This window comes from Natator depressus, chromosome 15 (assembly GCF_965152275.1).
Source record: "Natator depressus isolate rNatDep1 chromosome 15, rNatDep2.hap1, whole genome shotgun sequence".
Lineage (NCBI taxonomy): Eukaryota > Metazoa > Chordata > Testudines > Cheloniidae > Natator > Natator depressus.
Genome location: NC_134248.1, coordinates 23,870,518 through 23,895,608, shown reverse-complemented (window position 1 = coordinate 23,895,608; position 25,091 = coordinate 23,870,518). Strand labels below are relative to the sequence as shown.

General features: G+C 47.0%; 2 protein-coding genes across 12 annotated transcripts in view; both read right to left on the bottom strand.

Moving 5' to 3' along the window:
• SCARB1 (scavenger receptor class B member 1) overlaps positions 1-25,091 on the bottom strand; it is a 540,196-nt gene that overhangs the window by 170,555 nt on the left and 344,550 nt on the right. The window lies entirely within an intron of this gene.
• NCOR2 (nuclear receptor corepressor 2) overlaps positions 1-25,091 on the bottom strand; it is a 398,218-nt gene that overhangs the window by 269,868 nt on the left and 103,259 nt on the right. For all 11 annotated transcript variants that reach the window (XM_074972263.1, XM_074972265.1, XM_074972262.1 and 8 more), the window contains one exon: positions 23,960-24,167. In XM_074972263.1, the coding sequence (XP_074828364.1) occupies positions 23,960-24,064 (105 nt within the window). In that variant the 5' untranslated portion in view covers positions 24,065-24,167. The remainder of the gene's footprint in view (positions 1-23,959; positions 24,168-25,091) is intronic.

The window sequence follows — 25,091 nt, the reverse complement described above, 5'->3', positions numbered from 1 at the left end:
GTTTAAAAGAAAATTAAATTTCTAAAATGCTTTCAACTTTAGTAACCTACGGTGTTGGTAACAATAAAGAGAAAATACATCATCATCTTGACCACGACCCTTTAAACGTGGCTCCCAAGAACTGAGCAAAAAGAGGTAGAAAGGACAGTTTGTTACTTATTATGTACACATCCCTTTTGTTCCTTAGCCCTTGGAGAGTACAGTACTGTATGTCCCTGATTTAATTAACTAAGGAGCCCTCCTGCTCTGTGCCACAAAGGCTCTTATTCAAACAATGAAATATTTCAGCTGCTATATTTCAGCTGCTATTTATCTGCAGATAGATGCCTGACCACCGGGGGGGGGGGGGGGAGCAAAGATTAATAATCTAATTATCTGATCAATGCTTTGTAATGTCCCACCACTTTCATGAAAACCATGGTAATACTGGAACACAGTCATGCCAGAAGGAAGGAAACTACTAGGACTTCAGACCATATTTTAAGTATTTTTCACCCGAAAAAAACTGAGAAGTTTCTACCCTGGTTTGATTCCCAAGCCACTCACTGTATGGTTTTGGTAAACCCTGCAGATACGTGTTTCAGAGGGGAGGAAGAATGATCCAGTGGTTACAGCACTAGCCCAGGATTCAGAAGACCTAGGTTCCCTTCCCAGCTCAGAAGACTCACTGTGACACCTTGGGCACATCACTTAGTCTCTCTGTGCCTCAGTGGCCCCGCCCCATCTGTATAATGGCAATAACAAATATGGTTGTTCCTCACAGCAGGGTTCCGAGGCTAAATGAAAGAGCTGGCCAGAAAGCAGGTTCTCTCTCCCCACAGAACACTTAAATTTTTTGGCAAAAATTGCAAAGGAAGGCAATGCACCATGAGAGTCCCCAGTCATGGCAGAATGAAGTCCAGCCAGGGAGCCCAGCCCACAAAAGAGAACCGGGACAGAAGGAAACCAAACTATAACTCCCAGGATGCACTGCAGCAGCACATGCAAATCATACTATTTGGGGTTTCTGCCAAAATATTTCCAGGGTTTGTTTTGTTGGGGGTTTTTTTGTTGAATCAAAAAAGCAAAATTGTCCATGGAAATCAGACAGAAACACCCAATATTCTGCCAAAAGCCAATTTCAAAAGAAAATGTTCATGCACCCCTTCTAAATATATTAAAAACCGTGATGCTTTCAGGCTATGTCTACACTCAAACCGGTACAGCCACAGAGGGACAGCTGTGCCACTGTAGTGCTTCAGTGTAAACGCTCACTACAGCGACAGAAGGGGTTCGCCCGTCACTGTGGTTAATCCACCTCTCCAAGAGGGGGCAGCCAGGTTGACAGAAGAGTTCTTCTGTCGACGTAGCGCTGTCTACGCCGGGGGATTAGATCGGCTTAACTATGTCGCTCACGGGTGTGGAGTTTTCACCCCCGCATGCAACGTAGCTTGGTCAACCCAACTTTTTAGTGTAGACCTGGCCCCAGATACTATAGTGATGGGACTAGATAAGTTCCATCGATTTTCAAAATGGGTGCAGTTAGGCAGCCTTTAAAAATCAAGAGGAGTTGGACAATGATCTCATGTTGAAGACTTCCCCCCTCAATTGTAAGAAAGAACAAAGAAATCAGCAATGAAAGCCAATGCTTCAATTGCAACTGGGACTACAGATTAGAAGAAAATGTCAGGAAATATCAAAGCCCAACATCTTGGGATGTCAAGAGGTAAAATAACAACATGTTTGTACAGTAACTCTATGGAAAACCAGAGGGAGGGGGAAAAAAAAAAAGGAATTCTAGGCATTCCCTCCAGAGGAGCCAAGAAAAACAGAATTATTTCCAAGTTCAGCATCTCCTTCACAAAAGCTTAAATGAGACAAATATCAAAAGGGGGAAACGGTGGCGTCTACTAGCTACTATTTCTTGTTATGCCTGGAATAGTACACGGGGATATTAGCCCATGGCGCCAGGGTTCATGGTTTCCAGCCATTAAGCGATAGTGTGGCGTTACCCTTGGTTTTCTTTTTCTATTCTAGATGATCTTGGTCAAGTCCAGTCCTTTTTAGGCGGCACGGACAAGTTTGCATAGAATTTATCCAGCGCTTTAGGTCCCCTGCTTCAACTACACCCCGGCTATTCCAGACCTGGGCCTCTCCTAAACCGAGGCATGACTTGACAGGTGGTTTCATGTGAAGAAAACACCTACTGGAGTCTGTTTAGGTCCAACTTTACTTCGGCATTCCCAATTCTGATATGGCCCAGCTCTCCAGAGATAAAATCCCCTGAGTTGCTTAGTCTCTAGCAATACTAGCCAGTGGAGCATGTGGCTCTGTTTGGAACTCAGAAATGTCGGTTAGACATATGTCGCTGGCCCAACTCTACATTATCTGATACATAAAACCAAGGAAGTTTGAGACGGAATGATCCTATTAGACCTTCCAGTCCATCTCCCAGACACTCACTACAGGACTTCTCACGAAGGCACATTCCCTCAATTACTGGCTCATCCTATTTTTAAAGGTCCCATATGATGTTGCTTTCGGCACTTCACTAGGGAAGCTATACAAAATATAAGCATACACAGCGAATGGACGGATAGGCGGGCCCATAAACAGGACAGTCCCCTTTTGAAGAAACTTATTAAAAGGAATAAATAATGCCCAGATTCCTAGTTCGAGAGGTGGATTTGCCCAGTAAAAATGTCAATCTCAATTTTGCATTAACAGCAATTATATATGGTTTACGTCATGCCCAACCAGGAAGACCCTGCCACGCCAATTACATGATTGCTAGGAGAGTACTGGAAACCTCAAAGAGGCAGGCATATTTCAGCCCTGGTGTCTAATGCAGTGGTGTTCAATCTTTCCTATACTCTGGTTCCCTTTTCCATACCAGATCCACACCACCAATCTAGCCAGGACATCCCTCCATATAGCACTGTGCGAAGGGCAGAGTAGTCATGATTCCCTGACACCTGTGCCTGACCTCCCGCTTTAACGCCCATGGTCTATGGGGAGATTTTTGTCAGGCCCAATATCTCCCCAGCTCTAACCCTGTAAGAAGGCTCTCCCACTTCCAGATTGCCTCCCGCTATCTCCTGCTCAAGTCAGCCTTCCTCCCAATTCTCACTAGCCTTACAAGTCTTGTTATACTGCCTGAAGTGAAGGGGAAGCTCACAGAGATGTGCTACTACCCATGAGTTAAGATCTTTGAGACCTGCCTTTCCAGCTTCACCACTAAACACAGCGTTAGCCAATACAATTTCCAAAAGTTCTCTGACAGTCTCTGGCGTGTTTCACTTCACTAATGTTAGTGGTTGGTTCTGCCAGCACAAAACAACCTGAAAAATTAGCATAAAGGATTAAAATCCATGAATCTCTCTGTGCCCTTTGACGAACCATCAAAGTAGCCACTGGAGACCTGTCAGAATGGATTAAATTGCTCAGAAAGTTACTACAGTAAATTGCCTTGTGTGCCAAGATTGCGCCTTTCATAAGCAAATACCTTTAGGGTTTAACAAGCAGGTGTCAGTTTGTTTTGCAATCTTTAACAGGCACACAGCACGAGGCAACCCCCACCAGAAAACCTTCCAAGTGCTACCATGACAAAGAGATGATCTTCTAATGACCATCTTTATCATTCCGGAGCTTCTCTTGTGACCTCTCCACTCAGAATGTAGGTGATGGCCCCAATGCAACAGCAAGGCATGCAGCACCATGCGCAAAGACACATGGGAGAAGCGATACAACTTGCACCTATCAACCCAAAACATACTGCAATTCCTTGCCTCCTGCTAGAGAATGAGGATAAAACACTGGGACTCAGATGACCAAACACAGCCTGGCCCCGAAGCTATACGTCTCTTCGTTTTCTTGGTTGTTTTTGGTTTTTTAAATTCTACTTTTTGCTCATTCTCCATTCCTTCTCTCTCGATCTCTTTTCTCTTCCTTTGGGGAAAAAAAAACAAAACAAAACAAAACAACTCTCTCCTCTATTTGCTGATAGCTCAAAGCAGTAGGCTCTTTCTCCACGGAGCTGTTATATCCCCCGTTTTCTCCTCTTGCGATTTCATCCCCTTTCCCTCCATCCCACTCATCTGCTTCTCCACTCTACAATTCCTGGCAGACAATGCAGCTTTCCAGGACACAACATGCTAGTAGGAATGTTCCCCCCCCCCCCCCCCAGCCAGACTGTACAACCTAAAAGTAGCATCTCCTTGCCAGGGGTTCCATTCAGTGTAAGACCATCAAATAGCCGCACTGACACCTTATTAGCTCACAAGTTGCTGATAAAACTTGTCATGACAAACAAAAACATGAAAAGCCCCCACTTGGTGCTTTCTAAAGCGCAAGTCTTTTGCCTGCTTTTGAAACGCCATTCAATTAGAGCACCAAAAGGCACGCACTCAAATTAGAAACAAGAGCAGGCCACAAATTTCAAAACATGTTCTCCCTCATTCCCCAACTTAACTTCTTATCTAGAGCCCCCCTTTAAAACCAGGGCGCTGTGGGGCAGTCACCATCCTCAAAGCATTCCAACTGGAACACCTGCCCCAAATGTATCTACCTATGTAGATGCTACAGTAATGAGGGTTAAGCACCTCACAATCTCGAACGCACATCCCTGGGAGGCAGGGCAGCGCTGTTATCCCTGTTTTGCAGATGGGACCTGAGGCTCAGGGAGGCTAGATGACCTGCCCAAAGTCACACATGAAGTCCAGGGCAGAGCGGGGAATTGAAGGCTGGTCTCCCAAGATCTAGACTAGTGCCCTAACCACTGGGCCACCACTTCAACGGAGATGCTGGCTGAACCACACTCCCCATTCATGAGAGGAAAAAAAAAAAGAAACAGGAAACAAACGTGTCCGATGGTTCTAACTACTATAACCATGTTCGGGACACTACTGTGCACAATGACTTCAGCTCACCTAAGACAGAGGGTGGAGAGGTGGGGGAAAGGGACCAAACAGGATACTGCATAAGCTGGAAGATAAATCAGTATGCAGTGGTTATTCCAAAAGAAAGCAGGCAGGCTTGTCTGGATTGTCTTGACTTTGAAATCACTCGCGGATCATTTGAAACACTCCTTCCAACAGCCTGCAGGCTGACCAGATCTTCTTTCATGATGACTTGGATATTGCTTTGTGGCTTCTGGAAATTCTACAGAGTTTTGCAAACTGATGTCTTGAAAAAAAGGTGGTGTGGGAAGAAGGAATTAGCAACATTTTTCAGTTTTGCTGGTGGAAATTAACTCTTTTGAGACACAAATGAAGGAGACACAATCTTTCCAAACTAATCAACAGTAGCAGCAGCCACCATTTGGGAAACCCCAGGTCTTATCACCCTCTTGATCAATTTCCCCCAAAACCTAACTGTTGGGAGAAAGAAACTACATTAATTGTTAAAATGTATAAACAAACTGTCTGGAGCTTTCTTTCTGCTATGACAGCACATGGGTCCTCAGAGAGCATGGCAATTTTCAGTGTGCCACCGAAGAGTTACATTTCAAACGAAAGGGTTATGCTCCCTGCCTGAGATCCTATTCCATGTGCAGGTCTTGGGCAACAACTGGTCTGTTAACAGCAATAGTCGTGCAACATGGAGATGTCTATCTAACCATTTATGACACACTCATCATGGATAACAATGGGAGCTCATGACACGGACTACAGGCAGCATAGGCTAGGAGTGGGGCTGCCTCATAGGGGTTATGGGCAGCCCATAACCCAGGGACTTTAACTGGATTTCTATGTGGAGACTGAGGGTAGTATATAGGTCCACTGAGAACAAAGAGAGTGTTGTATGCAGAGCAAAGGCTCTTGGATAGTATTCAAGATCCCTTTTCTACAACGAAAACTGTCCTCCCCCTCGCCACTCACTCACTCACACACCCCATCAAACCCTTACTGCAACCTCAACACATGAATAACGGCTAATATTGCACACTGCTTAATCCTCTGCAATAACCTAGTGAGAGACTCCAACCGCACCAGATTTGCACAATGGAAGCAGCACTGGACAGCCCAGTTCCCGGAGCAGAAGCAGACCAGCCAGTCATTACAGAACCAGAAGCAGGCTGCCACATCCTTGCGATCACTCACAGCTTCGCAGCGAAGTGCAGAGGGAACGGTTCCTCTTGATCTTCCTCACGCCATACTCAGGGTTTTCCCCTCAGTGCCACACTGGACCATGCGGGCTAAAGGCCCAAAGAAACTGTTCCCTGCTAGCAGTAACATCTCCATGGAAATGGACGGGGAAAACAACATGAAGGATCAACCAGGCCCAGAAATGTATCAATGTACATATTTATCACTCTAAAACCAGCAGCTGTTGCACAGAATCACACGCCCTCTCTCCAGTGCTTTGGATTGTTGCCCTGGCCAGGATGCTGAAATTGCCCTATTTATTATTTCACTGCAGCTAACATCCAAACTTTCAGTGATCCTGTCCACGGCAGATTTTAGTGGTAGTCCATTCCCACAACACTAACTAACTGTACTTCCAGTTCATTTGCTCCATTAATTATAGGATGCATGCAGGACCCAGGTGCAGGGATGGGTGTGGCTGCTAGCCAGGAGGGAGAGGGACTGGGAACAGGGATTACAACAGGTGGCAGCCAAGAACAACAAGAATTCCAATTCCACCTACTTAAAACCTTGGAAAGCGTATGGTGTCCATGGCATACGCCCTGGAGATAGGAGAGGATCCACATGGGAATCAAGAGCCTCAACTTAGACCCCATCATAAAACTAGCAAGACCACAGTGTGCTCTCCGCCCTCCCGCCTTCTGTTAAAAAATGCATTTGGTCAGATTCTAATTTTGCATCCGGTTGGAAATACCGGGCCCAATTCTGCTCTAATTTAGATTTGAAAGCCCGCTGAAGCTAACGGGCTTGAATGGGTGGTCACTGATGGCACCATATTTATGCTGATTGCTGGTGGAACTAGTGGGGTAAGGGCCTAGAAGTTAAAACAACATGGTCAGCCCCCTCAAAATACATGACATTTTTACCTACCTTCAGCCAACCACGTGCACTGAAAACGTAGCTCTCCATTTAAAACTGTTTGTTTCTGGGGCAGTGCCTTCCACTGCACCCAAATACACAATCAGTTCAGATAACCCAACAAAAACGGTTACAGCTGCAACACACACACACACCCTAAAGTGTTTGGGGTTCAGCAAAGGATCGAAATGGAAGAACAAATCACACACAAAAAATTATTTAAAAAAAAAAAAAAAACAAAAAAAAACACGCTAAAGAGCCAAACAGCCTCATTAAAATAAGTGTCTCCATGCAGGAGCATAGAAAGGTGCATAAGGCCTATTTGAAATAGTTCTAAAGCCATCCTCAGCCACCAAGGAGGGTTAGATTAATTTGCACATCCGCTGTGTGTTGGTGGGAGCTAGCTGATGACAGACAGCTCTGGCATTCTCAAGGTCTTTTTATGTTTCTGTTTTCAGTGCATTATTTTTTTTCTGAACCCCTGAAAGCACTCCTCCCACCCCCACTTCCTGGTAAATCCTCTGACCCTGAATAACCTGCGCTTGTCAGGCTCATTTAGATACAACAATCAAACTGCCTTCAAAAAAAAAAAAAAAAAAAAAAAAAAAAAGAGTGAGAGAGAGAGAGCGAGCGAGCGTGAGGAGGCTGAATTCAATCTTCAAGAAAGCCATGAGCATCACAGAAACCCAGAGGGTTCTAAGGAAAAAGCTTCTTAATTTTTGAAAGCTTTCTGTCTGCAAAGTCATCTTCCACATTGTCTCAAATAAGAGCCCCCATTAGCTCCCAACCTCAAGATAACCTGTATGCTAAACCAATAACTGCATGCAAGCAACCATTCTTGTTGCTTAGTTTGATTGCTGTTCTAACCGTATGTGGTTGCTTGCATGTTTCATTCTTTTCTCTCCCTGTTTCCAGCTGGCAGGGTCTGGGCTGCCTGATCTCCAGCCATGAGAGAGAAAGGGAAGTTTGGAAGCAACTCCGCAATCTACTCCAGGCTTTGGACCTTCAAAGCAAAGCACTTTCCTCCAAACCCAGACAATGCCAGGTCGCAGACAACCCCTGTTATGCTTCTGCTCTCCCAGGCACTTTCCCATGTGGAGCAAGGACCCTTACCTAGCCTGATCCGGAGGGGTTCAAGGCACCCACAGCTCCTCATTGGCATCAGAATTAGCTCCTAAGAGAAGTAACGTAGATGCAAGGTGGGGACAAGGGGTGGACAGCCAGAGGCTATGGGCTCATCTTGCATCAAAAATTACCCATCATTTTCCCAATAGAGGAACAGCCTTTATCATTCCCTTTCTTACGTTTCATTTTTAATGCCTTTTTACAGTGAGTTTAGGGAGACCTAGACCTCTAGCAGAGCATTCCCTACTGGTGTGTTCTATTCCACCGTGGAATGGTCTTCCAGTGATCGAGACGTTTGCAAGTGAGCTCAACAAAACAGTAGACACTATACAACAGAGGTGGACAAACTACGGCCCACGGGCCACATCCAGCCCATGGGACCGTCCTGCCTGGCCCTTGAGCTCCCAGCCGGGGAGGATCAGCCCCTCCTGTGCTGTCCCCTCTCCCCCACAGCCTCAGCTCGCCATGCTGCCAGCACTCTGGACGACGGGGCTGCGAGGTCCTGCCGGGCAGCGTGGCTGTGACAGCTGCTGGGTGTAGTGTATTAAAATTGCTCCCTGTAGGAATATGCTGCTTACGGTATACTACTTACCACTGCCAGTCCTGGTGCTCTGTAAGTAGCATATTCCTACGGGGAGCAATTTAATACACTACACTTGGATAGGGAAGGCTGTGGCTCCCGAAACAGCCTGGCCCCCGCCCCCTATCCGCCCCCTCCCACTTCCCGCCCCCTGACTTCCCCCCTCAGACCCCCCGACCCATCCAACCCCCCCACTCCCTGTCCCCTGACTGCACTGACCCCTATCCACACCCCCACTCCCTGACAGGTCCCCCGGGACTCCCACACCCTATCCAACCTCCCCCTGTTCCCCATCCCCTGACCGCTCCTCCCAGAACCTCCACCCCATCCAACCGCCCCCTGCTCCCTGTCCCGACTGCCCCCCGCCCCTTACCCAACCCCCCCGCTCCCGCCCCCTTACCATGCCACTCAGAGCACCAGGACTGGCAGCCGCAAGTAGCACACCATAAGTAGCACGTTCCAACAGGGATCAATTTAATACACTATAGCAGCCCTCCATACAGTTTCGGAACCCTGATGTGCCCCTCGGGCCAAAAAGTTTGCCCACCCCTGCTATACAACAAGGGGCCACCTCTCCAGTGGAAGAGGGATGATCCCGGTGACTGAACAGGTCTGTTCCATCTCTAATACCTGTGATTCCAAGTACTTGGGAATCTCGACCTGCCTCAGTTTCCCTCCCACAGTCCTCGTGCACAAAAAACTCAGGAGATGCCATTCTGCCAGAACGCTGCATGCCCCAAGCCCAGCTGTGCAGCTATCAGCCTTTTTATAACCCACCAGTCCGCGATCTGATGAAGTGCTTACGAATAAGCAAAGCCGAGTCCCTTTCCCCCTAGCTGGCACACTGCACAGATCATATATGACAAGTTCACTTCATGTTTTATTGCAAGCAATTTTTTTTTGAAAACAGGACATTTCAACTGCCTGGAGACAACAGCTTCACTGAAAATGAAGCTGCTTAATCAGATGGTGCCCTAAAAGGTAAGCACAAAATGAGGGTGGACACATACATTTTAGTATAATTTGCTCCTTATCTTAATGGTAGGACTTTGATGTTTGGTTCATTTCAATTGCTGGTAATCAAAACATTGTTTTTAAAGAATCCCTTTCAACTGCAGATCAACTGAACTGGGAGAAAAAGATGGTTTTATAGCAGCCAAATTGTGCCAGCCCAGGACACACAAATCCCCGGTGTTCTCTGGGAATCATTCGGTTAAGAAAGCAAAGCTGAAGCCTCTCACGGACAGTGATGTGCTTGCAGCAGGTTCCAGCATGTCACAGAGTGAAACCTGCAGCAGCCTGGGACAACATGGGCATGAAGTTGTAGGAAACTGCTGCCTGAGAGAGAGGCTGGACTAGTGGTTAGAGCCCAGGATGCGAGCCAGGAATCCTAGGCTTCCTAGTAACTCGTTGTGTCTCTTTGGAGCAATCAGAACCTCTCTGTGCCTCAATTTACCGATCACTATCTATGGTACTTGTGGTCCCCATTACGACCGTATCTAAGTGCCTCACAACCTTTAACGTATTTATCCCGACAACACCCCCTCGAGGTCAGGGAGGTAAGAGCTAGGAATCATTATCGGTAGTAGTATTTTACAGATAGCGTCTCTGTGACACAGTTCCCTGAGGAAATGTCTAAGCAGGGCTAAAAATTGCCGTGTAGACGTTTGGGCTCAGGCCCTCCGCCCTCGCAGGATCTCAGAGATCAGCTCCAGCCAAGCCCAAATGTCTACAGAGCAATTTTTCAGCCCTAGAGCCTGAGCCCTGCGAGCCAAAGTCAGCTGACCCAGGCCAGCGGCTGGTGTTTTAATCCCTGCGTAGACGTGCCCCAAGTGATTTGTGCAACATCACACAGGAAGCCTCCAGCAGAGCTGGGAATTCAACCCAGGGCTCCTGTGTCCCAGGCATGAAGCCTATCCACTAAACCATTCTTCCTCCCTGCTCCGGCACTTGTTTTGCCATTGAATCCCATCTCACTTCTCCCTTTGCTGAGTTCAATCCCCCAAGCCAGATGCCCATGCCACCAGGGTCACCAACACTCTTCCCCCACGGCGAGCATGCACACAAGCTGCAAATGCTCACGGGGAACGTTCTAAGCAGCTTCCACTTGCTCAGTAGCAAAACGGGGAATATTTTAGAGACAGGAGGTATTTTACTGTTACACAGGATGGTCTCAGCAAAAAGACCTAGAATTACATTGACCCAGCTACTGTCTTGTCCATGCAGGTTGCCTCCCAACGAGGGTCATGGCACGTCGGGCAACAGGAGGAGTTTGGGGGAAGCCTGGACTGCTGCAGCTCAGACTGGAGGATTTCTGTCTCCAGGGCTGTGGGTCCAATACCAGGTATCTTTATGCCAGCATCAAGCAGGACCTATTTTAGCTCCTGGGTGTTTAGATGGCCCTGGGCACTGGAAGCACATCAGCTGCCCCGCAGACCGAGAAATGTACTTTTTAGCCTTTACCCATGTAAAGCCACTTTCTGAGGCCAAAAATGGGGGATTTGGAAATAACTAAACATCTCAGCAGTGCCACGATGCGGTCTGGCAGCACCAGGCTCTCACTGCACCCTCGCAAGACAACAGACTAGGTCTAAGAAACTCACTGTGCAATGGGAGAGGAGACATCCCCACCTCATTCAGAAGAGCATCCTGGCAGGAGCTCTGCATTCACGGCCTCTTGCTGCTCCTCCGTCGTTGGACGGACGGAGGAGCATCACTGCCAGCAACTACAGTGGCGCTGGACGGATGTGCTCTAAGGTGTTTGTGGCAGATGGGGGGAGGGAGGAGTTTGATCTCGATACCCTGCACTGGGTAGGCTGGTTGGTTGTTTCTTTGGAGGGAGGGGTCATTTTTTAAAAGTACGGTTTGTTCCCTGGTTCCTACTTGGAGGCGGGGCAGGGTGGTTCCTCCCCTCCCTGCCACAGGGCTTGTGAGGAGCCATTACAGGGTGGTCTTCTCCCCAAGCAGCTGTCCCCAACACTACGGCTTCTGCTAACTCTGCCTCTCCAACCGCATTAACATGGAGGGGCAGAGAGCGGTGCCGTAATGCAACTCTCTCCCAGCGGCACACGCTGCTGCAGAGGCAGGTGCGGGTATGGCCTCACAGCCCGGGCTCCAATGCGGCTTCACTGGAGGCAGGCACAAGCCCTGGCAGCACCATGACGCCAGCGCTGAGTCATGCACTGATGCCAGCGGGAATTCAAATGTGGTTTGTCCACTGGTGATCTGCCGTAACCTCTTACACATGTGAAAGTGACACTAATCTCCTCGCTACCACCAGACACATTTAGCAAACAGACCAAATTCTGGGCTGGTGTGGAAATACCCCCGGCATGCTGGTAAAGGCACCCACACACACGCTGCTACAGAAACATCAAGATGTTCCTTTATTCTGGTTGGCAACAAGCCACCATCACCCAAAGCCCATATCACTCATTCTCATGAGCACACGCACACACAAAATCTTCTGTGTGGGGTATATGCAGAGAGATCATAACTGAGTCTAGGCTGCATAGCATGATCTGCATGTCTACATGCTTCCGGTCCTCCAGATACATCCCAGAACACAGCCCCACGGTTACTGTCAGAGCATGCAGGAAGGAACCGCTCCACTGGTTTTGGAGACGAGTAAGACTGGGGCTGAATTTTGTCCCACGCTGCTCATAATTCACAAGCAGTTAGGGTCAGGCCCCAATCTATAGCACCTTGCCGGGTAACTGACCCATTGAAAAAAAGAAAAGGAGGGCTTGTGGCACCTTAGAGACTAAAATTTATTTGAGCATAAGCTTTCGTGAGCTACAGCTCACTTCGTCGGATGCATACAGTGGAAAAAACTGAATGCATCCGACGAAGTGAGCTGTAGCTCACGAAAGCTTATGCTCAAATAAATTTTAGTCTCTAAGGTGCCACAAGTCCTCCTTTTCTTTTTGTGGATACAGACTAACACGGCTGCTACTCTGTGACCCATTGAGTCATTTCCCCTGTCCTTCTAATGTAGCTCCAAAGGTAAGCATGGCTCATTGGTGATTTCATTCCTTGTTTGTGCACCAGTATCAACCATGTTAGCACAGCTCTTGGCACGCTATTTGCTCACTACCAGCTGCCATTCAGCAAGCAGAGGAAACACAAGGACCAAAACATGATCACTCCAAGTTTCTACATCAATAATAGCTTTAAAATAAATTAAAAAAAAAAAACCACCAATATTTTACGACCAAAAGGAAGTGTTTAATGTGGCATTCCCCATCAAGCTCTCTTACTCCATCAGGCTGCCAGCCATATGCAGGTCTGGAAATTGTGTAGACACACACTGCATCCAAATATGCTCAAATAAATTGGTTAGTCTCTAAGGTGCCACAAGTACTCCTTTTCTTACTGCATCCAAAGGTTACTATTTAGGTCACGTTCAGGAATGAACAACTTGATAGTATCCTTTCAGTTACAGCTGGGAGAGGGAAAAAGGGAATTGAAAACATTCTCCAGTACAGAAGAGCTTGAAGATTCATTCTAAGAATAAATCACTTAGTGGCTCACACTATGACTGGGCTTGCCTTATCACCTGTAACTTTTCACTCTAATCAAGGGAGATGTCCTCTGTGGATGTCTTTCTGCAGTGAGTTAGGGGCAATCTGTTGCCTTGATAAAGGCAGTCCACACTGGAGTTGCTATGTAGCTAGACTCAGCCGGCTTCTTCTGTAATGATTCACTCCCCCCCCCCCCCCCGAGAAAACATCTGCAACTGATTACGCAGAAACAAAAGGAAGCTATTGATCAAACAGGTCAACCCAACCCAGCACCACCCGCCCTCCAGCCATTTGAATATCCAACAGGAAGATCAGAGATGCTTTATTTTTCTTGCAACAACTCCTCCTCCTCCATAATCAAGTATGTTGTTTGAGATAAGGTTAGGAATAAAAACTTGGTTGAATTAACACAGTGTTATCTTGTCTACAGGGATGCAACATGTGCTTCAGACAACATCCTTATTGTTCCAGTAGAGTCTCCAGGCCATCAATCTCCCAAACACTGCTGGCTTGGCCTTTTGTTTCGGAAGGTGACCACACTCCACGTGGCCTGCTCTTGGAAAGGCATTGCTTTTTGTTGCCATCTCGAGCAGCGTATGGACCAGCTGCAGGGCAGCACACCCTTCTTAACTTATTTTTTCTCCCAGTGAGCTGTGAATTTCGGTGGTGTTTTTCCTGGCCATGCCAAATATGCCATTCACTGAAAAGAACCAATGTCACGGGGAATAGCACTCTGTTTTTCTGACTTCGCAGTCATCTGACCAGTGGGTCCTTGTAACTAGCCGCAGCCACTCCGATACCTGCAGCCAGATTTGAGCAGCCAGTACGCAGGCAGATGGCAGACACAACCAAAGGTGTCTGCAAAAGAGAAACAATTTAGGACTTCACTTCTTTGGAGCTTCTCCAGCAGAAATGTCAGACCACTGCAGGACCCTGTGCTCCCTTCCCCATCCCTGAGTCATACCCAGCCACAATTAAAACAGAGCCTTTTGCTGGGGATTTCCATCTCTTGTCCACCGGAATCTTCCTGTAAAATCCCGCCAAGGCTTGGAACTCAGCTTTCCAGAATCACTTGTGGTCACATGCTAACCACAACTCTCAAGCCACCACCACACCCTTGAATCCCATTCCTTTAATGCACCCAAGCTCCTCATCTCACTTTCGGGACCTCATCTAATCTTGCCCCTCTCCAAATCTCTTCTGCAATTTAAGCACCTCTGCTCTAAATTTCTGACTCCCCATCTCACTCCTACTTTTCCCGCTTATCACCTCCTCCTCCTCCTCTCAGCTCCGGGCTTTCTAGCATGCTATCTGTATGCTTGGAACCAGTTCCTTAGTTTTGTCTGCCAAGAAACCCCCAATCCTCTCTTCCTTACACTCGTTTCTTCCAGGAAGCCTTCCTACCCATTTTCTTTAGAGATCCTCCCCACGGCTCCTTTATCTGTACCGTTGTCCCATCACTGGTCTTTATATTACCACCTATTATTTCCATTCTAGAGGCCCCAGCCAAGATCTCTATTGTGTTGGCATCATTTACATACACACACGGCCCATCTACATAGACTGGACAAATGGTGGAGAAAGGAAGGATTACTATCCCGGGAAAGGAGAACCAGAGATATTAAGGGTAACATTTTCCAAAGCACCTGAGAGATTCATGGGGTTAAACCCCATTTTAAAAGTGACTTGGGTACTTAGGAGCCTATGTCCCATTGATGTTCAGATCTCCTGAATCCTAGGTCGGTGCCTCAACCACAAGACCGTGCTTCTACCTTGCTCGTCTTCCACTGCAAGCTTTTCAGAGCAAGGTCCATGCTTTGATCTATATTCTGCACATATGCAGTGTTACATGACTCCACAGTCCTCTTTCAGAGAGTTTCCATCCATTCTCACACTTTCTTCTCTTCCCCAAATCGCGGTCTCAGAGCTGTTTGATGGTTTTGCCTTCCAAACACAAAACGAATGAAGTCATTTTCCTCTGTGATGCTGCATGCTTATCATTTGGAGTTTTCATTGTCCGGCACCACGTTGATAAAGCCAGCCATCGGGCAGTCTTCACAGCAAACTGAAGCTCCTGGTGTACTTAAGCCAAAAATCACCACATCTCCTGGCTTACGGGTAAAGCGCTGTCAGGTAGGACCCTGGGCTCCATGGCCACACTGGATTTCTGGGATGACAGAGTATGGCAGTCACAATCTTGGCTGGGAGAAGAGTGACATTCAACTCAATGGAAATTCCTTTAGCCAATTAAGGAATGTGGCGGAAGAGCTCCAATAAGAATCCCAGCCAGTCACCACTGATGATGGCTGTACCAAGAGTTCTATTATGATGGAACACAAGGAAGAGGAGGGGAAACAGGTGATATTCAGAGCTCCAACAGGGTCAGCTGAAAGTCCTCATTACAAGGTATTATTCCCTTGTATAGATTTACTGTGTTCTTGTGATTAACCCATGTGATGTTTTTAAATGCAAGGAAGCATCCCACAGGTTTACAAATCAAATTCAAAAGCCCCACTGAAGTGTAGATTCCAGGCTAGGAAGCAAAAGTGGAAATTTGCCACAGCTCCATCTGTTTTTAAAAAAAGGTACCAGGGAAAATGCATTGTGAATCCCAAGTGTTGGAAGCTAAGCCTTTCCTGGCAAGGAGACAGAATCCAGAGCTGGGAATCAGGGGGTCTTCTGGCTTTGCTTTCAAGCTATCCCAACCCAAAACATAAATCAATTAAATCAAGCCATCACTGTACAGTTCAGAGCTCACATAATGTGTCATCAGAAATATAAAGCCACTTTTCCAGAGAGATGATTTGAGTTCGTTAGTAAGCAGCTGAATCAAAGTTGCCATATCAGTTCCACAGTTTTGGTTTAAAAAAAATTTTAAAAAAATCAAATCAGTCTTCATACACCAATAAAACGCCAGGCACAGGATCATAGAAAGTACTCTGACAGATGACAATATCTCGTGTGAAATCCGAACAGACTCCAACACTGCTGTGCAGCTGGTACTAGGAATCTCTTTGCTTTTGGGGATTGCTGGGATGGAGAGGAGGGAGCTTTGAGCAACACCAGGGCAGGCTGGTGTTTGATGCTCTAATGTCTTCAGTTTGCAACAGAAGTATAAATTAACACAGACAAGCACTGTGGTTCTAGAGGTAAAATTATTCACTGCCTCTCCACGAATCAGTAATACCAATAGCACCTTACATTTATCATGCATAAAGCACTATTCATACGGACTCATCTCAAAGCGATTTTTATATATGGAACATGTCACCCACCTCTAAAATGTTGCCATCTATAGCAACCCTGCCCCACTGGCAACATACATCCCGATGCGACAGTTTTTCAGGATAGGCTTGCCCAGTTCAAAACTACAGGGAGAACTTCAGGTAGGAAGAACATAATTACCCGAGCTGGATTTTGGTCAGGACTCCAAGATTAACACCCTTGCTGTTGGGAGAAGTGCCAGGGGATCTTTAATGATCACGAGTGGTCAGGACCTCACAGGTTTATGCCTCCCCAGTGAAGAGAACCTCCAGCATCATTATGTCCTTATAACCTCTCGCTAGGGCACTGATTCAGTATTAACTCTGAGCACCACCCCCTGCTATGTCACCCACTACAAAATTTGAATGACTCTCAGGCTGACCCTGCCTAGCTTAGGAGATCTGATATAGAAATACTCTAAGGCAGGGATAATTGATTATTTTTTGTCATGGTCCAAATTTCTTGGTCATGGTATAGTCAAGTCCAGACTCCAGAGAAAATAATAAAAAAATTTTATAATAAGTAAATAAAAAGATTTGGGGGTCCATTCAAACGCGTCTGGCGGTCCGGATTTGGCCTGTGGTCTGCCTGTTGATTAACCCTTCTCTAAGGAGATATTGCTATCACATGAGCCAGTTTATGAAGCAGATTATCTAAATACAGCCTCCCTTAAGGATGAATGAGAGTCAGACTGATCAAGATTGTGCTGATGGATTTGCCAACGACAATGAAGGATACATACCAAAACAAACAGTTCCGTTTAGATTGGTTGTACAGTAATGTATTATAACTGCCTTTATTAATGCAGATGAAATTAACACTTGAGATGAACCATTTCTTTTCTGATCCATGCTTACAGGCATTTCAGTCTGGAAGCTCAAAGCCAATGGAAGAACCAGAAGGGCTCACGACTTCCCCAGCCGTGTTTCAGTGTCTGAGCAAGTAACAAAATGCTGACGGACCAACTACATCATCATGGCCAAACACTTTCCTTTACGGCAGGTTCGACACACACTGAAGCAACAACTTGTAATTCGCATCCTTAGCTATTTTAGTGCAATTCTGGGTGTGGACACTTATTTCAGATTTTGAGCGTCCTATTGTGATTTAACTTGAAATCAGTAAAAAAAATACTAATAAAATAAACTGCAACAACTTCTTAAATCAAAATAGGGTGCTTGTAATCCAGAGTAAGAGTGTACACACTCAGACTGGCACCAAAATACCTAGCAGTAAGACTTAAACCAAGTTTGTTATTTCGGACAAAGGTGCGCGTAGGCCAACCTGCAGATTTTTTTATTTGTTACATTACATTCCTCTTCAGCAGGAAAGCCGTTAGGAGGAGATTGCAATATTTAATTCCCCATTTAACTTCTCTGATCCTCTCCAACAATTTATATCAACATGCTGGCATATACTTACCAATCCCCTTGATTTTGCTTGATTGGGCGTGAAGGTGACCTCCAACAGCCTGCTAAACTGGCAGGTCAGCGCTGAATGAGCGCCGTGCCTAAGGGACATCTCTGGGATAGATTCATAGATGCCACGGCCAGGAGGGACCATAGTGATCATCTAGTCAGACCTCCTGTATAACACAGGCCATGGAACTTCCCCCAAAATAGGATGGTCTCAGACCCTAAGGAACAGGCACTTGTAGCAAGGGAGTTTTTGATTCAGACGCTAATGGGCTAGTTCACTAGAGATACAGCACTGTGGTTCTAGAACGCTAGCCTCACAAAGGGCGAACTTCGGCCAGAGGTAGAGACATGTGCTCAGCCGCTGAGCAGAGAGTCATGGACCAGATCCTGCACTTACTAAAGTCAACAGGAGTTTTGCCACTGACTTTGCTAGGTGCAAAATCAAGCCCATATATGCATTATTTATTATTGTTTTAGGGTGGTGCCTGGGGCCCCAACGATGGATCAGGACCCCCATTGTGCTAGGCACTATACAAACACAGATCAAAAAGAGCTCACAATCTAAGTGTAAAATAACAGACTGAGACAGACAGACGGGGGAACACAAGGAAACAAGATGCTATTGGTCAGCATGATAGGCTGTTCTCAGCACACCAGAAGCCTAACTATTGCCAAGTTTTGTAGGCATCACATGGCAAAGGAGAGTTAAGGAGAAATCCAAAGGAGGACAACAAAGTAGCTTTGTGGATGTTTATGGGGAGCTCCTCCCAAGCGTGAGAGGCAGCATGAAGAAGCACAGAGGTGCCTGTTTGAAAATTTAAGCTCAGTGGTTCCAAACATGAGCAGCTGAAGTCTCCCTCATAAAATTGAGTCTCAACAGAAGTGGTCCCTCCAGAGAAAGGATCATTTTTGCAGGGCAGCGTGTGGGAAGCTCATAGTGAGCCACCTGTTCTGTGGAGAGGAGATTTCATTCTTTCACTCTTCAACTAGCGACTCTGTGCGGGGGAATTTAGTGCTCGCAACACACAAAGTTAAAATCTCCATAAAGTAAACCAATGCGCAACGCTGGGGCCCCTTGATATTTCCTGCTGATGCCCGCAACAACAGACCATGTCCCTCAGAATGCCTAAACCTCCCCTTTGCTAGTCCTACCATGCAGGTTCCCCCACTCCTGCCCAGGTCATAATCATTTCTACAGCTATGAAACGGCACGGCATGAGCAGGTAAATTATGACGATTAAGGAGGACACCACAGGAAATTGGATACATGGATGGGGGGGAACCCTTCCCACCCCATTGCCTATAGATTACTTGGGGCTTTACAGCGAGGGATGGAGGCAAGGCTAGGAAAGGAAATTTGCCAGAAGCTGGGACTGGATGACAGGGGATGGACCACTCAAATTGCCTTCTTCTGTTCATTCCCTCTGAAGCATCTGGCACCAGCCACTGTCAGAAGACAGGATACTGGGCTAGGCAGCCTTTTGGTCTGACTCAGCAGGGCCATTCTATGTTCTAATTGATCTGTTTACAGAAAATATCTGTGGGTTGACAGAAAATGAAAACCCCTCAAGCTAAGGTTTCCTTCGAGAGAGCAGGAGCTCCCGACACATTACACGGTTAAGCATACAAGTAATATGCATTTTCACCTTTAGCTAAAGGTCACAGAACATTCAATAAGCAATCCCTCCCTCCAAGAGCTGGCAAGACAGCAATTGACAAGACATCCACATATTATGCTGCTCCAGCTACTCATTAAATGTGGAAAATGATCTGCTGTCCCCTTTTGCTTGGTCCACGATTCAGTGCACTTGGGAGCAAAGGGAGGAACCGTTCATACAGCTGTTTTCAGATAAACACCATTGCTGAATTTGGCCTTAAAAAAGGAAAGGCTTTTGCCTTTCCCATTAAGAACACCCACACTTCTACAGAGATCGCATGTCATTTATTTTAAATAAAGCAAAAATGAGCTATACAGGGATGGTATAACGTACCAGACCAGTGGGTTCACTAGCATCCTGTCTCTCTGACAGTGGCCAGTACCAGATACTTCCCAGGAAGTTGAAAAAACCTCTGAATTGGGCGATGATAAAATAACCTACCTACCTATACAGGAAATTTCTTCTTAACCCCACATATTAGAGGTTGGTTTATACTCCTAAGCATGAGGATTTATGTCCCTTCCAAATTTGGGGTTTTTTTTTGGCAGGCAGGGGGCTGTTCCTTTTTATTAAACCCTTACTAAAGGAACTCTGCATGTTCTCATTAGACATATAAATGTCCAGTCCTCTTTCAAATTCTGAACTCATGGTCTTAATGATACCTTGCGGCAAAGACATCCATAAAACATGTAACCCTTTTTTAATTTGAAGTTCTCTGCCTTTCTGTTTTTGTGCCCTTGTTTTTGCATCATGAGAAAGGTAAATAGAAGTGCCCAATTTACCTTCTCTATACCACCCATTGTTTGGCATGCTTTTATCACGCCCCCTCTTATTTGCCTCATCTTTAAACAAATCTCTCTTCCTCTGAAAGTTTCTCTGAGCCTGAAACCATCTTAAGGCTAAATTTCTGAACCACCACCTCCGCCCCCCGTTTCTACAAGGCTCTTTTCAACAGCCGATATGGGGGTCAAGGTGTGTGAATGCAGGACCACTGAGACAAAGCTATGGATTTACTTGTATTATGGTCACAGCTAGACATCCAAGCACCGTAGTGCTAAACACCGTACAAACGTAAGAACCGAACAGTCCCTACCAATGTAATCAAAAATATCCTGCGGGCAGCCTAAGTAGTCATGAATTTACCTAGGGTTAGGACCCTATTCTTGCAAAATATGTTAGAGGATGTAGCAAACCTGAATCAAAATATCATTAAAAGCAGACACTTATTAGCACCGGGGCAGGTTTGTTCCTCCACCATCTCCTTCCAAACTAGCTCTTACTAGACAGACAGCCCATGACAAAAGTGACCTGGCCAGACATGCAAGCAAGCGCCACGCTGGGGTTAATACCACACTGCAAGCAACTTCAAAGCAAACAACTGCATCTTCCCTCCCCAATAGTCCTAACCAGAGATGAGCTCTGTCCCTACTGCCATGGTCAGGTGCCAGCTCTGCCAAGTGAGATATGTACATTTGCAAACAGAGCACAAGGAGATCACACAGGAAGAGGTTTCTGAGAAATGCCCCACCCTCCACCTTGTTAAGGGAGACAAGGTAGCTTTGACGAGGCCGTGGCGGAGACTGCGTGGGTGGGAAGAGGGGGAAAGACTCCTCTGTATTCACTAAGTAGGAAATGATCCTTTTGGGTTCCCATCTGCAGCCTCAAACAAGGCCTCTCCAGCTCCTAAACACCTCAGCAGTATCACATAACTCTGGAAGATTTAATGTGGCTGTAAAAATAGCCTTTAGAAGCTGAGCCAGCAAACTGCTCCAACCTTAACTCAGCAGAATAAAAACAGCATTCATGCCAGCCAGCGAGGAAGGGCAGGCTGGAAAAAAATCTAGCACTCATGTTTCAACTTGCATCCAACACAACTGGTTGGTTTCACCTTATTAGATGGTGCCACAAAAGGAAAAGCAAAGCTGGTTTGGAAGATATAAGAAGTCGAGCCCACAGCCCTGAGCATTCGCTCATTTCTGCGGTTACACTCAAAGTGGACTCTCTTTAAAGGCTCTGAAATGATTGCAAACCTGGTGTGTGTTTCTCCGCACCCCCATCCCCTCCAGCCTCCACCCCCATGTCTAGTTTCTGATCAGGACAGAATTTGCCCCTTCACTCCACTGCACATGGCATCCTTGTGAAACTGCGCTGCACTGGGGTGTATAAGCTGCATGCTGCCACAGCCAATAAGGGGTCCAGCGACAGAGTAGCTCCTTCCCCCATCTGTGGCTAATTGGCTGACCAGCAAAAGGTTAGGATACAGAGCTGCAGCCTGGGCAGAAGGGCTCCAGAGCCTGCTCGACAGGCTAATGACCACCCACCGTAAGAAAAGCAAACTGACAGGAAGCCGCCCAACGAGCAGGACCCAAAATTCCCCTGAGGACTGGGGTGAGACTGCGGGGCGGGGGGGGGGGGAGGGAAGAACCCCACCAGCCAAGAGGGTTTCCCTTCTCCTGCTCTCCACCAGCAACAGTGAGACTTGACATTAGGATGCTGCTACCAAGCTGTGGAGGAATATACACAAGTATTTGAGGAGGGTGGGAGCTGAGCTGGAAGGCGAAGAGCGCCAGCTCGTCAAGGCCTAGGGTACTTGCCAGAGGCCAGCAGAGAGATGAGAGCGCCGAGCCCCTCTCGTGCCCCCACACAGCAGGCGCGGAAGGGAGAACTGTGTCGAGACTCACACGTGTGTCTTGGTTACCGAAGACGAAAAGCCTCCTTGTGGAATGTAAAAGAGGGCAGAAGAAAGGCCCCAAGCAACCCCGTATAAGCAAAGAAACAGAGCCGAAAGCCCATCCCTTCCCCTCACCTTACTTGGCTTTCTACCGCAGAGCTTTCCCGACCCCGACCCCTTCCCAGACACTCCCATGGGTGCTGTGCTCCTGAAGAGCAGCAGAGTGGGGGAAGAACAAAACTTTCAGCCTCACATCGACATTTCCTGGATTTGGAGGCTTTGCAGTCAGGGCAGTTCAATAGGATTCCCTGTTACAAAGTTAACCCTGAAACAAGGTCACCTCAGCCCGCCTACACTAAAACACGCTATAAACGCCTTCGTAACTGTGGTCCACTTGCTTGACTCACCAAGGGGCTGGCTCCAAAGAGCAGCCTGACAAGTATGCTCTATGCTCCGACACCTAATAAGATTAGTTCAAGCAACTTGTGCCGATGGAAGCTGTTCCACTACGGAAAGTCTTTTCCATTTCGATCTTAAATCTCAAAACATTCAAAGATCCAGGAGGAGTGAGCTGGGGTAGGGGTGACAGTACAGAGCAGTGGGATTTGGATGGGTTAACCCTTCCTAGCTCTGGGTCATCAAATAGAAGCGCTGTCTTGCATAGCTTCTGGATAATAGGATTAGGAAAAACAGCTTTGCTAGCAAACACCACTAAGAAAAGATAACTGATTCACATGCAAACGGCTTCTTCAGGACATAGCCTAGATTCTCCCACGCCCAAAAACCCAGCCTGCTTCCCTCTGTGTCAGACGTGGCTATCCCAAATGACTTTCCAATCCTCCGGTGTGCCCCATGAGAGTTTTGGACTGATTGAGTAGTGCGGTCTAGTGCTTAGAGCAGGAGGGACTCAGAGCCAGGAGTCCAGACTTTGATCCTTGAGTACATTCCTTGCCTCAGTGTATTTCCCAGTCCAACAGAAGACAAGGCCTTTCATCTACAGGAGAAGAGAAAAACCTAAGAGCTGGGGGGAGGCTGTATTAAAAAAAAACAGCACGGATTCCCCTCTCTTTCACCATCACAATATGCAGCATCCTCCCCAGGCCAGAAGCCCTACAAAGAGAGGGGTCTCGGCTACCTGACTGAAAAGCAAATAGTAGGTTTATTAGATGGCAGCCCCTTTGGCACGGCTGCCTGCCTGCCCTGGAGGAAATCACAAGAATTCTCAAACAAACATGAGTGCGGAGGGTCAGGCTTGCTGGGAAGTGATACGTTGGCATTCGTGGAAGGATGCCAGCCACCTCATGATTCAGCACACATTGTAAAAGCCGAGCCAGAAAGGGACAGAGGCAGAGTCCTTGAACTCCACACATGTGGTTAACCGCACTTCCCCTCCACTCCCAACGCCTGCTCGTGTTCCTTTAACCAATTGTGTTCTCTCCGGGACAACGAACGACCCACCAAGCTTCTGAGAATACAGCCATGAACTGGAGCCCTGAGCAGCACTGAGGCAGGTGGCCAAGTAGGAGAGGGGGAGAAGTTATAGACACCCTGAGGATGGAGAAGAGAGAGAACAGATGAGAGAGGCAAGAAGAAATCCCATTAGGAGAGAGGGAAGTGTGCTTCGATTCGCTTCGACACCCCACCTCAGCGGAAGCCATTAAATCCAAATCACTGTCCCTTACAACAGGGCCACGCAATCCTACGCCCGTCCCGAGGGAAGTGAGAGGTCTGCCTTACCGCATGTGTCCGACTGATCTGAACTGGATAGGACATGGCGTGAGGGGGATAGCGCGGCTCGGTGGCTCGCCAGTTCTGTGTCACGGGCTGAGTAGATCCAGACATGGCAAAGAAGCAGATGGGAGGTTCTTCTCCTTTGAATCTCGGTCTCAAAGAACTAGGAAATCCAAAAGCTCCTCTTCATTATGCGCCTGTTGGCCACGTCACCCTACAAGTGCAAGGAAACAGGAAAGCAGAAGATTAAAACTTGCTCAAACCACAGTCCAGCTAAACAACAAAGTCAAGCCACAAATGGTTTCTAAAACCTCACTGCCTTATATTTTCTTAAAAGGACTTTTCGTCACATCAGAGCACGACTGCCTTGTTCCTTTAACGAAGGAACATTCCAACCGTACGAAAGCCCAAATAAGAGTTTATTTTTATTGATTTATCCATAGGCATTTCTACTGAGCACATCACTGTGGTACGCAGCACCTGACAAAATCTTAACACGGTACAACTCTGATCCTGCAAACGGACCCATGCAGTCAGCTTGCTTGGGTTCCACTGCCTATGAGAACATTCTGCCTGCATGGATCAGGGCCTACGTCTCAAAACATCCAAGTACGGGTGGGAGGTGACCTGTTCCCACTGGTGGAGACTGAAGTGGTAACTACTTCACTCCGAGTAGGAGGCAGCCACTGTAAAATAGGTGTAAATGGGCTGAAAGGAACTGAAAATGGAGACTGAGCTGTCAAGAAGAGAGTCTATGGGGAACTGGTGAGAACCCTTTGAGTCACTTCAAACTTGACTGGGAAAACGCTGGAGAACATGCTTTGTTCATGAGCCGTTGGGAGACAGACAAGAGGACATCATTATTCCCACCTCTCAAGTCCATCCTCACACTCAGCCTTCAAATCCCCCATTAAAACCTCACTCACTTCTTTCACTGCCTCCACTCTAGCACCATCCCGATCATCCATTTCAAAATCTAGGATTTCAAGCTCCACAGACAGTATATGCTGTGGGCCACTTGTATTTGTAGTTACTCATAGGGATGTAAAATAGTGAACGGTTAACTGATAAGCATTAATCTTACTGGTTAACCCAGCCTAACCGTTAACCCCCAGCCCAAGCCGCGCCAGCCGACCAC